Source organism: Bos javanicus, chromosome 19, assembly GCF_032452875.1.
Source record: "Bos javanicus breed banteng chromosome 19, ARS-OSU_banteng_1.0, whole genome shotgun sequence".
NCBI lineage: Eukaryota > Metazoa > Chordata > Mammalia > Artiodactyla > Bovidae > Bos > Bos javanicus.
This window is the reverse complement of record NC_083886.1, coordinates 42725645-42740144: the sequence shown is the minus strand read 5'-3', so window position 1 is coordinate 42740144 and position 14500 is coordinate 42725645. Positions and strand designations below refer to the sequence as shown.

General features: G+C 41.0%; 2 protein-coding genes across 2 annotated transcripts; both read left to right on the top strand.

Moving 5' to 3' along the window:
- The first annotated feature begins 3570 nt into the window (after nt 1-3570).
- LOC133231612 (keratin-associated protein 4-7-like) lies at nt 3571-4283 on the top strand. The gene has a single exon (XM_061389974.1). It carries the CDS (start codon nt 3639-3641, stop codon nt 4266-4268), a length of 630 nt encoding a protein of 209 aa, XP_061245958.1. The 5' UTR covers nt 3571-3638; the 3' UTR covers nt 4269-4283.
- A 4870-nt stretch (nt 4284-9153) lies between these two features.
- LOC133231611 (keratin-associated protein 4-7-like) lies at nt 9154-9706 on the top strand. Its single transcript, XM_061389973.1, has one exon. It carries the CDS (start codon nt 9197-9199, stop codon nt 9704-9706), a length of 510 nt encoding a protein of 169 aa, XP_061245957.1. The 5' UTR covers nt 9154-9196.
- Nucleotides 9707-14500: the final 4794 nt, after the last annotated feature.

Genomic DNA, 14500 nt, shown 5'->3' with positions numbered 1-14500 from the left:
GATTCTTTATGTTCTGAGCCACCATGGAAGTACCTACATATACAGTGGAGTTCTACTTTATTCAAGGAGCCAGAGTTTCAGTACATTTGGTTTATTATTATTATTCAGAATATTCAGTGTATTCTGCCTTCTAGAGGGGCTACCTTCAGTGCCAGGGAGGTGACATAAATGAATGAAACAGCCTGGTGACAGTTCCTAGGTATTCCTGGAGACTGTGATTTTATGTTCAAGACAAAAAGGGGACCTTTCCAGTGCCACTTCTGCTCACTTCCTGTCCCTTCCCTTCTAGAAGTGCTAATCCCCAAAAAACTTCTAAATAAACATCCTGTTTGCTAATTTTTATCTTTGGGTCTGCTTTTTAGGGAACTCAAACAGTCTCGAAAAGCAATTTGTAACTCACAACAGTTAATCTGAGAACTGGAAAGACTGACTGAAATTTATTTTTCATCTTTAGTGTATAATAAGTAGGAGCTTAAACATAAACATAGAAAACTTATGGAAATGAATATGTAGAGAGAACCGTGAATTTTATCTAAAGTACATTTATTCTTTGCTAAGGATTTTATGTCACTTATACATCAATATCTGCTTTATTTAAAAATTTAAATAACACAAAAGAATGTGTTCAGAAGTGAGTTTCCTATTATTAGTCTTTGCCGATCCCATTGAAAACCTGTTTATACAAAGAGAGATATATTCTTATTGAATACATTTGTATCACATTTATGTCTTTATTCACAAACCCAGCTTTAGCGGCACATTTTTTTGTTCTGATGTTTATTCAAATATTATTTTTTGGCCTTCAGGCAATGTTAATACATCCCTCCAATACCAGGTAAGTATATTATTTGACAGATTTGCTTACATATTTTTTATATTTATTGTTGAGAACTGTAAATACATGCTTCCTATCAGTTTTTATGAAGAAATCTTGCTAAGTGCATAAGAAATCTATCACTTTTCTAGGTCAGCCAACTTCACTGTTAACAATAATATTCAGGTGATTCTTGGGATTTTCTAGACATATCATCATGGCTGAGAATAGTCCCCAGGCTCAGGTATGCCCCAGATTCATTCCCCAGTTACCCAGGTGGTAACCCCATTATTAAGTCAGACTTATGGGTTTTCTTTCGTTCCTGCCTTGCTCTCCCACTTCCTCATGTGTACTTCCCAGAATTCCCCCCCACCCCCAAGTGAACTACCTGCACTCACATCTTTGTCTCAGTATCTGCTTTGGGTGCAATTCAAACAACAACAATAGATGTTCAGCTAATATTTTTAGCTGATTGGTATTAAACCAGTGATGGTAGTTACTTCTCACAAAAGAGGGCTAAATTGGGATGTCTGGAAGAGAAGAGAAACAGTGTCAACATATGTGCTCACCTCCTTTCTATCGTATCTGTTTCTGTGTTAATACAGCATATGTATTCGTGGTGTCCTATAGGTAAGTTCCTCTCAAAGGATCAAATTTGAACTTCCACAAATGTGTTTTATCAGGTGACACGTTGCTTGCCACTTAAACAAATGTGGTTTTCCTCAAGTGTAACCATGATCCCTTTGTTTGGAATGTTTCTCCCACTTTTCTCAACCAGGCAAGCAGACATATTTTTAAAGGACCATTACATACCCATAAGTCATCCAAGAGCCTTCATTCACTCGACAAACATTTGTCACTACTGTGCTCTGTCTCAGTAACAAAATTAAATTTTATTAGTTCATGCCTTCAGGGTGTCTGCATCACAGAAGTGAAATGACAGAAAGTAACTGTAGTACAGCAGAGAGTGCAAAATTCAGAGCACAATGCAGGGACAAATTGTATTTGAACAGGGTAGTTAATCATTGAGAGGAAGCATTCAGGGGAAACCTGGGGTATTGATAGAGGAATAGTAGTTTGCAAAGATAATGACAAAAATGAAACATTCCAGGAAGATGAAACAGCTTCAGCAAAGGCATGCGAGCTTTATTTCCACCTCTTCCTCAGCTGTCCTAAAACAGCTTAACTTCTGTTTAATCTTATATAAGTTTTCTTTTTTTTTTTCCCTCAACAGTTCTATGCTTCTTTGGCTTATTGCTTAAAGAAGTATTAAGAATATGCACTGTGTTATATGCTGTATTAAGATTCAAAACAAATATAAGATATTCAGCACAATGCTTAGTGAACTCAGCATAATGCCTAGTGAATTTAGCATAATGCATAGTAAATACAAATGATAAATATCATTATTCCTCAGATTTTATTGAAGATGTATGGAACATATCCCATACTACATATGCTGATTTTAGTTCTTTAGTCAAAATAACACAGGAAGCTCAGTCTGGTGCTCTATGACAACCTAATAGACATCATTCTATTGGTGGGATGTGATTGGGGTGGAGGGCAGATCAGAGGGAGGGGACATATATATACTTATGGCTGAATCATATTGTTGTACTGCAGAAAGCTACACAACCTTGTAAGAGAATTATCCTCCAATTTAAAAAAGAGACTTAAAATAATAACTGTCATTCTTTTGAAAATGAAAGTCGCTCAGTCGTGTCCAGCTCTTTGTAACCCCATTGACAATACAGTCCATGGAATTCTCTACATCACAATACTGCAATGGGTAGCTGTTCCCTTCTTCAGGGGATCTTCCCAAGCCAGGGATCGAACCCAGGTCTCTGACATTGTAGGCAGATTCTTTCCCAGCTGAGCTATCGGGGAAGCCCTTCTTTTAGCAATTGCCAAACTGTTTCTTATGCATGTGACTCATTCAAGTATCTATAGGAAAAAGATGAGGCGTTACCTGTCAAGTTCTCTTACTACCCAATAGAATGTCCTGGATCCATATTTTTGAAGACTTAATAATTCCAAGCATGTTTATATATAATGAATGCTTTTGTAATGAAATATCCTGTGTACAAGTCTAACAAATTAAAGATAAATCAAAACATTCCATTCATGTTGCCTAGCCTGGGAGACACAGTAAAAATGTGTTTCTTCTACTTAAAAGCTGTGACTATAGCTAAGTGCTTCTGACAGTAGAGCCCAAACAGATACAGAATTTGAAACTTCCTTGTGGTCTAGCTATCTTCCTGACCATCAAAATGCCTACAGAGTATCACAATCATCCCTATTATTTGCAGGACAAGTCTCCACAAACATCTTTCTTTCTATTTCCTTTCCAGTGCTTCACCTTATCAGCACATTTCCCCCTCACCCTTGACAATAAAATATACATGAGCCATATAAGAAACTTTTTCTCTCTGATGTTCAGACAGCAGTGATATGAGAAAATATCACACTCAAAGACAATTTCAGAGCCACATGACTAATGCTTTGTTAAGACATTGAATACACCAGGAGCACAACTGACACCCACTAAGGAAGTATTGGGATAGATCTTTAAATCGGACACACAAGAACATATCAGAAAAAGGAAAACTGTTATTTTCTCCAAATTGGAATACTGCAGGATAAACACAAATTATGTAATCAAATGATCAATTTTCCTAAGAGGGTAAACAATAACCAGGAAATAATGATGTCATGATAGCAGCTCTTCAGCAGGATATAAAGGGGGCTGTGGGCCAAGGCGACTCTCAGACTCAAGAAGCTCACTTTCCTGGAAACTCACCCAGAACTTCCACCCTCTGACACCATGGTCAGCTCCTGTTGTGGCTCCGTCTGCTCTGACCAGAGCTGTGGCCGAAGTCTCTGCCAGGAGACCTGCTGCCAGCCCAGCTGCTGCCAGATCACCTGCTGCAGGACCACCTGCTGCCGCCCCAGCTGTGGTGTGTCCAGCTGCTGCCGCCCGGTCTGCTGCCAGCCCACCTGCCCTCGCCCCACCTGCTGCATTTCTAGCTGCTGCCGCCCCTCCTGCTGTGTTTCCAGCTGTGGTTCCAGCTCCTGCAGGCCTACCTGCTGCATCTCCAGCTGCTGCAGGCCCCGGTGCTGCCAGCCTGTGTGCTGCCAGCCCACCTGCTCTCGCCCCGCCTGCTGCATCTCTAGCTGCTGCCGCCCCTCCTGCTGTGTTTCCAGCTGTGGGTCCAGCTGCTGCAGGCCTACCTGCTGCATCTCCAGCTGCTGCAGGCCCCGGTGCTGCCAGTCTGTGTGCTGCCAGCCCACCTGCTCCCGCATCTCCAGCTGCTGCCGCCCCTCTTGCTGTGGCTCCAGCTGCTGCCTGCGCCCAGTGTGTGGCCGGGTCTCCTGCCACACCACTTGCTATCGCCCCACCTGTGTCATCTCCACCTGCCCCCGCCCCGTCTGCTGTCCCTCCTCTTGCTGCTGAATCTCTGCTTTGAACATACTGCTTCCTCATTTCCTCCCTCCCCACAGTTGCAGAGCTTCTTTTTAAAATTGGAGGGTTCAAGAGAACTGGTCCCTTGAATTTCATTGGCAAACACCAGACATACCAAGCCCACGTTCTAACTTCTGTCCAAACTCCCTTCCTTTCTAAATTAGATCACTCGGAATCTCGTAGGAAATTACAATCTCCCAACACTCCTCCCTTTTTCTTCAGCACATCTATTTTTCATACTTAAGGAATTTGTCTCCATCACTTTTGGGGCCACTGATTTTTATTTAACATGGAATTCCAATAAAGATTTCTTTGAGTACTCTTTGTTAAAGACTTTCTTATGTCTTCTTATTTCCATGAACCAAAATAAACCTCCTCCTACCAGTACTGAGAATTGAATCTGATTGTTACTCTCTTTCTTTTTTGTAAGGATTCATATTTTGATCCAAATAATTGTATTTTGCCTGCACCTTCCAAACAACACACATTAATCGACCTTCAAGAGAGGTCAAAAGACACTGATCACTTCTTAGTTATGTCTACAAAGTAGATAAATTAATCATTTTCTAGTCTTCATGGGGGAAAGGGGTGAAATTGAAGTGATAGGGCATCTATGAACATAATTACAGGAGAAAAGATTTGGAGATTGAACACAATTCATGATTTTTAACAACACCACCTTTCAGGGTTTTTTCACCTATAAAAGCATCACATAGATAGTTTAGTAAAAGTCTATGCATTTTCTTCTTAGGGTCGCATGCAATGAGTCCTTCATCCACTCACACAGTGAAAATGTTAGTCACTCAGCTGTGTCCAACTCTATGCGACCGCAAAGATTGTAGCCCACCAGCTTGCTCTGTCCACGGAATTCTGCAGGCAAGAATACTGGAGTGGGTTGCCATTCCATTCTCCGTGGATATTTCTGCCCCAAGGACCAAACCCCAGTCTCCTGCATTGCGGGCAGATTCTTTATCTTCTGAGTCCCCATGGAAGCCCCTGCATATTCACTAGAGTTCTGTTTTATTTTTGTAGCCAGAGCTTCAGTAGATTTGTTTTATTATAATTATTCAGAATATTCAGTTTATTCTGCCTTATAGGGGGGCTACCTTCAGTGCCAGGCAGGTGGTATAAAGCCACGAAACAGACGTGATGACAGTTCCTCGGTATTGCTGGTGACTGTGAGTTTAGGTCCAAGACGAAGAAGGGACCCTTCCAGTGCCATGCTTAGATGTCCACTGAAACTCTATCCCAGCTTGATTTCTCCAACTGTCCACTTCTGCTCATTTCCCTTCCCTTTCCTTCTAGAAGTGCTAATCCAAGAACACTTCTCAATAAACATCCTGTTTGCTATTTTTCATCTCTGGGTCTGCTTCCTAGGGAACTCATACAGTTCCCAAAAGCAATTTGTAATTCACAACAGTTAATTTGAGAGCTGGATAGACTGACTGAAATGTAGTTTTCATTTTTTAGTGTATAATAAGTTGGAGCTTAAACATAAACTTGGAAAACTTATGGAACTGAATCTGTAGAAAGAATTGTGAATTTTATCTAAAGTACACATATTCTTTTCTAAGGATTTTATGTCACTTATACACCAATATCAGCTTTAGTTAAAAAAATTTAAATAACATAAAAGAATGTGTTCAAAAGTGAGTTTCCTGTTGTTGGTCTTTGCCAATCCCATTCAAAGCCTATTTTCACAAACATACATTCTTATTGGATGCATTTGTATGACATTTATGTCTTTACTCATTAACCCAGCTTTAGCTGTACATTTTTTTGTTCTGATGTTTGTTCAATATTATTTTTTGGCCTTCAGGAAATGTGAACACATTCCTCCAATACGAGATAAGTATATTATTTCACAGATTTCTCTACATATTTTTTATATTTATTGCACAGATCTGTGAATTCATTTTTCCCACTACATGTTATGAAGAAATCTTGCTAAATGCATGGGAAATCCATAAGTTTTCTATATCAGCCAAATTCACTGTTAACAATAATATTCAGTTGATTCTGTGGGATTTTCTGATGTACAATCACGGCAACTAAGAGCCCCAGCCTCAGGATGTCCCCAGATTCATTCCCCAGTTACCCACAGTGGTAACCGCATTATTAACTCAGACGTTTAGGTTTTTCTTTCTTTCCTGCCTTCGTTTCCACTTCCTCATCTGTACTTCCCAGAATCGCTCCGCAAAGTGAACTACCTGCACTCACATCTTTGCCTCAATATCAACTTTGGGTGAGATTCAAATAAAAACAATAGATGTTCAGCAAATATTTTTAGCTGATTGATATTAAATCAGTGATGGTGGTTAATTCTCACAAAAGAGATCTAAATTGTGATATCTGGAAGTGCAGAGAAGTGTCAACACTTGTGTTCACCTTCTTTCTATCATATCTGTTTCTGTGTTACTATACCACATGTATCCATGGTGTCCTATAAGTAAGTTCCATTCTATGCATCAAGTTTGAACTTCCATAAATGTGTTTTATCAAGTGACATGTTGCTTTTCACATAAACAAAGGTGGTTTTCCTCAAGTGTAACCATGATCCCTTTGTTTGGAATGTTTCTCCCACTTTTCTCAACCAGGCAAACAGACATATTTTTTAAAGGAACATGACATACCCTTAAGTCACCCCAAAGCCTTCATTCACTCGACACACATTTGTCACTAATGTGCTCGTCTCAGTAACAAAATTAAATTTTATAGTTCATGCCTTCAGGGTGTCTGCATCGCAATAGTGGAATGACAGAAAGTAACTGTGGGACAGCAGAGAGTGCAAAATTCAGAGCACAGTGCAGGGACAAATTATATTTAAACAGGGTAGTTAATCATTGGGAGGAAGCATTCAGGGGAAACCCGGGGTTTTGAGAGAGGAATAGTAGTTTGCAAAGATAACCACAAATATAAAACATTCCAAGAAGATGAAATGGCTTCAGCAAAGGCTTGCAAGCTTTATTTTCCACCTCTTCCTCAGCTGTCTTAAAACAGCTTAACTTCTGTTTAATCTTACAGAATATTTTTTTCCTCTTAATGTTTCTATGCTTCTTTGGCCTATTGCTTAAAGAAGTAGTAAGAGTACATACTACATTATAGCTGCATTAAAGATTCAATACAAATAAAAGATATTCACCACAATGCTCAGTGAACTCAGCACAATGCCTGGTAAATTTAGCATGCTGCTGCTGCTGCTGCTGCTAAGTCACTTCAGTCTTGTCCGACTCTGTGCGACCCCATAGACGGCAGCCCACCAGGCTCCCCTGTCCCTGGGATTCTCCAGGCAAGAACACTGGAGTGGGTTGCCATTTCCTTCTTCAATGTATGAAAGTGAAAAGTGAAAGGGAAGTTGCTCAGTTGTGTCCGACTCTTCGCTACCCCATGGACTGCAGCCTACCAGGCTCCTCCATCCATGGGATCTTTCCAGGCAAGAGTACTGGAGTGGGGTGCCATTGCCTCCTCTGAAATTTAGCATAATGCACAGTAAATACTCTGCAAATGATAAATATCATTATTCCTCACCTTTTATTGAAGATGTATGAAACTTATCCACATACTATATATGTTGATTTTAGTTTTTCATTTAAAAATAGCATAGGAAGCTCAGTCTGGTGCTCTAAGACAACCTAGAGGGGTGAAACGGGATTGGGGTGGGAGGGCAGATCAGAGGGAAAGGATTATATACAGTTAAGGCTGAATCACATTGTTGTACTGCAGAAAGCTACACAACCTTGTAAAGGAATTATCCTCCATCTAAAAAATAAGACTTAAAAAATAACTGCCATTATTTTGAAAATGAAACTTTCACATTTGTGTCTAGCTTGTTGCGACCCAATGGACTATACAGTCCATGGAATTCTCCAGGTCAAAATACTGGAATGGGTGGCCATTCCCTTCTCCCAGGGATCTTCCCAACCTAGGGATCAAACCCAGATCTCCCACATTGCAGGTGGATTCTTTCCCAGCTGAGCTATCAGGGAAGCCCTTCTTTTACCTATTTCCAAACTGTTTCTTAGGCATGTGTCTCATTCAAGCATCTACAGGAGGAAGATGAGGAGTTACATGTCAAGTTCTCTTACTACCCAACAGAATGTCTTCGCTCAGTTGAAGCCTTATTAATTCCAAACATTTTTATATATAACGAATGCTTTTGTAATGAAATCTCCTGTGTACATGACTGACAACTAAAAGATAAACCAAAATATCCCATTCTGGTTACCTAACTTGGGAGGCATAGAGCAAAAATGTGTTTCTTCTATTTAAAAGCTGTGAGTACTGCTAAGTGCTTGAGACCCTGGAGTGAAATCAGAGGCAGAATTCGTTAACTTCCTCATGGTCTATCTTCCTGACCATCCAAGAGGCCCACAGAGGATCACATTCATCCATATTATTTGTGGGACATCCTCCCTCCAAACAGCTTGTTTTCTAATTCGTTTCCAGTGTTTAACCTCACCAGCACTTGTTCCCCTCACCTTTGAGAAAAAAATATACATGAGCCGTATAAGAAACTTTTTCTCTCTGAAGTTCAGAGAGCAGTGATAGGAGAGAAGATCACACTCAAAAAATAAGTGTTGGAGTCATATGACTAATGCTTTGTAAGCGTTGAACCCACCAGGAGTAAAGATGACACCCACGACGGAAGAACTAGGACAGGGCTTTCAATTGGACACACAGGCGCTTACCAGGAAAAGGAAAGGTATTATTTTCTCCATTTTTGAATACTGAATAAGAAACACATAATTATGTAATTAAATGATCAATTTTCCTAAGAGGGTAAACAATAAAAAGGAAATAATGATATAATGATAGCAGCTCTTCTGCAGCATATAAAGGGGGCTGTGGGCTGAGAAGACTCTCAGACTCAAGAAGCTCACTTTCCTGGAAACTCACCCAGACTTCCACCCTCTGACACCATGGTCAGCTCCTGTTGTGGCTCCGTCTGCTCTGACCAGAGCTGTGGCCAAAGTCTCTGCCAGGAGACCTGTTGCCGCCCCATCTGCTGCCAGACCACCTGCTGCAGGACCACCTGCTGCCGCCCCAGCTGTGGTGTGTCCAGCTGCTGCCACCCGGTCTGCTGCCAGCCCACCTGCCCTCGCCCCACCTGCTGCATCTCTAGCTGCTACCGCCCCTCCTGCTGTGTTTCCAGCTGTGGTTCCAGCTGCTGCAGGCCTACCTGCTGCATCTCCAGCTGCAGGCCCCAGTGCTGCCAGCCTGTGTGCTGCCAGCCCACCTGCTCCCACATCTCCAGCTGCTGCTGCCCCTCATGCTGTGGCTCCAGCTCCTGTGGCTCCAGCTGCTGCCGCCCGAGCTGCTGCCTGCGCCCAGTGTGTGGCCGGGTCTCCTGCCACACCACTTGCTATCGCCCCACCTGTGTCATCTCCACCTGCCCCCACCCCGTGTGCTGTCCCTCCTCTTGCTGCTGAATCTGCTTTGAACATACTGCTTCCTCATTTCCTCCCTCCCCACAGTTGCAGAGCTTCTTTTTAAAATGTGGAGGGTTCAAGAGAATCGGTCCATTGAATTTCATAAGCAAACACCAGACAGACTGAGCCCTCGATCTAACTTCTCTCCAAACTCCCCCACTTCTAAATGAAATCACTCAGGATCTACCCAAAAATTACAATCTCCCAACACTCTTCCCTATTTCTTCAGGACATCTGTTCTTTCATGCTTAGGGAATTTGTCTCCATCACTAGTGAGGCCACTTGATTTTTATCTCTCTGATATGAAATCCAATGAAGATTTTTTTGCTGTACTCTTTGGCAAAGATTTTCTAGTGTCTTATTTCCATGAACCTAAATAAACGTCTTCCTACTGGCACTGAAAATTGAATCTGATTGTTGCGCTGTTTCGTTTTTTAAAGCATTTACATATTGATCCAAAGTAATTGAATTTTGCTTGCACCTGCCAAACAGCATAAATAATCAACCTTCAAGAGAGGTCAAATGACATTGACCGCTGCCTAGTCATGTCAAGGAAGTAGGTATATCAGTCATTTTCTAGTCCTTATGGGGGAAAGGGGTGAAACTGAAGTGATAGAGCATCTATGAATATAATAACAGGAGGAAAGATTTGGAAAGATTGAACACAATTCATGATTTTTAACAACACTAGCTTTCAGGGGTTTTTCACCTATAAAAGCATAGCATAGATAGTTTAGTTAAGTCTATGCATTTTCTACTTCGGGTCACATGCAATGAGTCCTTCCTCCACATACACAGTGAAAATGTTAGACACTCAGCCGTCTCCAACTCTATGTGACTCTGTGGATTGTAGCCCACCAGGCTCCTCTGTCCACGGAATTCTGCAGGCAAGAATACTGGAGTGGGTTGCCATTCCGTTCTCCAGGGGATCTTTCTGCCCCAGGAATTGAACCCAGGTCTCCTGCACTGTGGGCAGATTCTTAATCTTCTGAGCCACCATGGAAGCCCCTACATGTATACAGTGGAGTTCCTTTATTCTGGTAGCCAGAGCTTCAGTAGATTTGTTTTATTATTATTATTATTATTCAGAATATTCAGATAATTCTGCCTTATGGTGGGGCTACCTTCAGTGCCAGGCAGGTGATATAAATGAGTGAAACAGACCTGGTGACAGTTCCTAGGTGACTGTGAGTTTATGTCGAACAGTAAAAAGGACCTTTCCAGTGCCATGCTTAGATGTCCACTGAAACTCTATCCCAGCTTGATTTCTCCAACTGTCCACTTTTGCTCACTTCCCTTCCCTTTCCTCCTAGAAGTACTAATCCCAAATATACTTCTCGATAAATATCTTGTTTGCTAATTTTCATATCTGCGTCTGCTTCCTAGGAAACTCAAACAGTCCCCAAAAGCAATTTGTAATTCACAGTAGTTAATTTAAGACTTGGAAAGACTGACTGAAATGTAGTTTTCATCTTTAGGTTTACAGTAAGTAGAAGCTTAATCACAATCTGAGAAACCTTATGGAAATGAATCTGTAGAAAGGACTGTGAATTCTATCTAAAGTACATTTATTCTTTTCTAAGGATTTTATGTCACTTATACACAAACACATGCTTCTAAAAAAAACTGAATAACACAAAAGAATGTGATCAAAATGAGTTGCTCATCATTTAGTCTTTGCCAATCCCATTCAAAACCAATTTTTACAAATGGAGATACATTCTTATTGAACGCATTTGTATAACATCTATGTCTTTATTCACAAAGCCAGCTTTAGTTGTACATTTTTTTTCTGATGTTTATTCAAATATTATTGTTTTGCCTTCAGGAAATGTTAATACATTCCTCCAATACCTGGTCCTATATTATTAAATTATATTATTTTACAGACTTGTTAACATATATTTTATATTTATTGTTGAGAACTGTGAATACATGTTTCCCATTAGATTTTATGAAGAAATATTCCTAAGTGCATATGAAATCTATCAGTGTTTTAAGCCAGTCAACTTCACTGTTAACAATAATATTCAGGTGCTTCTTTGGGATTTTCTAGACATATAGTCATGGCAGTGAATAGCCCCAGCCTCAGGTATGTCCCTGGATTCATTCCTCAGTTACCCACAGTGGTAACCGCATTATTCACCCAGACTTATGGGTTTCTCTTTCATTCCCGCCTTGCTTTCTCATTTCCTCATGTGTATGTCCCAGAATCCCCAACCCCACCCCCCGAGTGAACTACTTGCACTCACATTTATGTTTCAATATCTATTTTGGGTGCAATTGAAACAGAGACAATGGATGTTCAGCAAATTTTTTTGTTGATTGATATTAAACCAGTGGTGGTGGTGACTTCTCAAAAAAGAGAGCTAAACTGGGCTGTCTGGAAGTGAAGAGAACTAGTTTCAGCATTTGTGTTCACCTCCTTTCTATCATATCTGTTTCTGTGTTAATACAGTGTATGTATCCATGGTATCCTACAAGTAAGTTCCATTTTATGGATCAAAGTTGAACTTCCACAAATGTGTTTTATCAGGTGACTCGCTGTTTGCCACATAAACAAATGTGGTTTTCCTCAAGTGTAACCATGATCCCTTTGTTTGGAATGTTTCTCCCACTTTTCACTACCAGGCAAATGAGTAATAATTTTTAAAGTTCCATTATCTACCCGTAAGTCATCCAAAAGCCTTCATTTACTTGACAAACATTTGTCGCTAACATGCTCTATCCCAGTAACCAAATTAAATTTTATAGTTCATGCCTTCAGGGTGTCTGCATAGCAGTAGTGGAATGACAGAAAGTAACTGTGGGACAGCAGAGAGTGCAAAATTCGGAGCAAAATGCAGAGACAAATTGTATTTGAACAGGGTAGTTAATCATTGGGAGGAAGCATTCAGGGAAACCTGGGGTATGGACAGAGAAATAGTAGTTTGCAAAGATAACCACAATTATAAAACATTCCAAGAAGATGAAACGGCTTAGCAAAGGCTTTCAAGCTTTATTTTCCACCTCTTCCTCAGCTGTCCTAAAACAGCTTAACTTCTGTTTAATCTTACAGATTTTTTTTTTTTTTTTGGTCCTCTTAATGTTTCTATGCTTCTTTGGACTATTGCTTAAAGAAGGAGTAAGAATATACACTATATTATATGCTGTAGTAAAGATTCAAAACAAATATAAGATATTCAGCACAATGCTCAGTGAGCTCAGCACAATGCCTGGTAAATTTAGCATCAGTTCAGTTCAGTTCAGTCGCTCAGTCGTGTCCGACTCTGCGACCCCATGAATCGCAGCACGCCAGGCCTCCCTGTCCATCACCAACTCCCGGAGTTCATTCAAACTCACGTCCATCGAGTCGGTAATGCCATCCAGCCATCTCATCCTCTGTCGTCCCCTTTTCCTCCTGCCCCCAATCCCTCCCAGTATCAGAGTCTTTTCCAATGACTCAACTCTTCGCACGAGGTGGCCAAAGTACTGGAGTTTCAGCTTCAGCATCAGTCCCTCCAAAGAACACCCAGGGCTGATCTGCTTCAGAATGGACTGGTTGGGTCTCCTTGCAGTCCAAGGGACTCTCAAGAGTCTTCTCCAACACCACAGTTCAAAAGCATCAATTCTTTGGTGCTCAGCTTTCTTCACAGTCCAACTCTCACATCCATACATGACCACTGGAAAAACCATAGCCTTGACTAGACCGACCTTTGTTGGCAAAGTAATGTCTCTGCTTTTCAATATGCTATCTAGGTTGGTCTTAACTTTCCTTCCAAGGAGTAAGTGTCTTTTAATTTCATGGCTGCAATCACCATCTGCAGTGATTTTGGAGCCCCCCAAAATAAAGTCTGACACTGTTTCCACTGTTTCCCCATCTATTTCCCATGAAGTGATGGGACCAGATGCCATGATTTTCATTTTCTGAATGTCGAGCTTTAAGCCAACTTTTTCACTTTCCACTTTCACTTTCATCAAGAGGCTTTTTAGTTCCTCTTCACTTTCTGCCATAAGAGTGGTGTCATCTGCATATCTGAGGTTATTGATATTTCTCCTGGCAATCTTGATTCCAGCTTGTGCTTCTTCCAGCCCAGCGTTTCTCATGATGTACTCTGCATAGAAGTTAAATAAACAGGGTGACAATATACAGCCTTGACATACTCCTTTTCCTATCTGGAACCAGTCTGTTGTTCTATGTCCAGTTCTAACTGTTGTTGTCCAGTTCTAACCTGCATATAGGTTTCTCAAGGGGCAGGTCAGGTGGTCTAGTATTCCCATCTCTTTCAGAATTTTCCAGTTTTTTGTGATCCACACAGTCAAAGGCTTTGGCATAGTCAATAAAGCAGAAATAGACGTTTTTCTGGAACTCTCTTGCTTTTTCAATGATCCAGTGGATGTTGGCAATTTGATCTCTGGTTCCTCTGCCTTTTCTAAAACCAGCTTGAACATCTGAAGTTCACGGTTCACGTATTGTTGAAGCCTGGCTTGGAGAATTCTGAGCATTACTTTACTAGCATGTGAGATGAGTGCAATTGTGCAGTAGTTTGAGCATTCTTTGGCATTGCCCTTCTTTGGGATTGGAATGAACACTGACCTTTTCCAGTCCTGTGGCAACTGCTGAGTTTTCCAAATTTGCTGGCATATTGAGTGCAGCACTTTCACAGCATCATCTTTCAGGATTTGAAATAGCTCAACTGGAATTCCATCACCTGCACTAGCTTTGTTCGTAGTGATGCTGTCTAAGGCCCACTTGACTTCACATTCCAGGTTGTCTGGCTCTAGGTTAGTGATCATACCATCGTGATTATCTTG

Bases quoted from the DNA above. Each gene is read 5' to 3' on its own strand.
- LOC133231612 (XM_061389974.1), top strand. From the start codon at position 3,639: ATGGTCAGCTCCTGTTGTGGCTCCGTCTGCTCTGACCAGAGCTGTGGC.
- LOC133231611 (XM_061389973.1), top strand. From the start codon at position 9,197: ATGGTCAGCTCCTGTTGTGGCTCCGTCTGCTCTGACCAGAGCTGTGGC.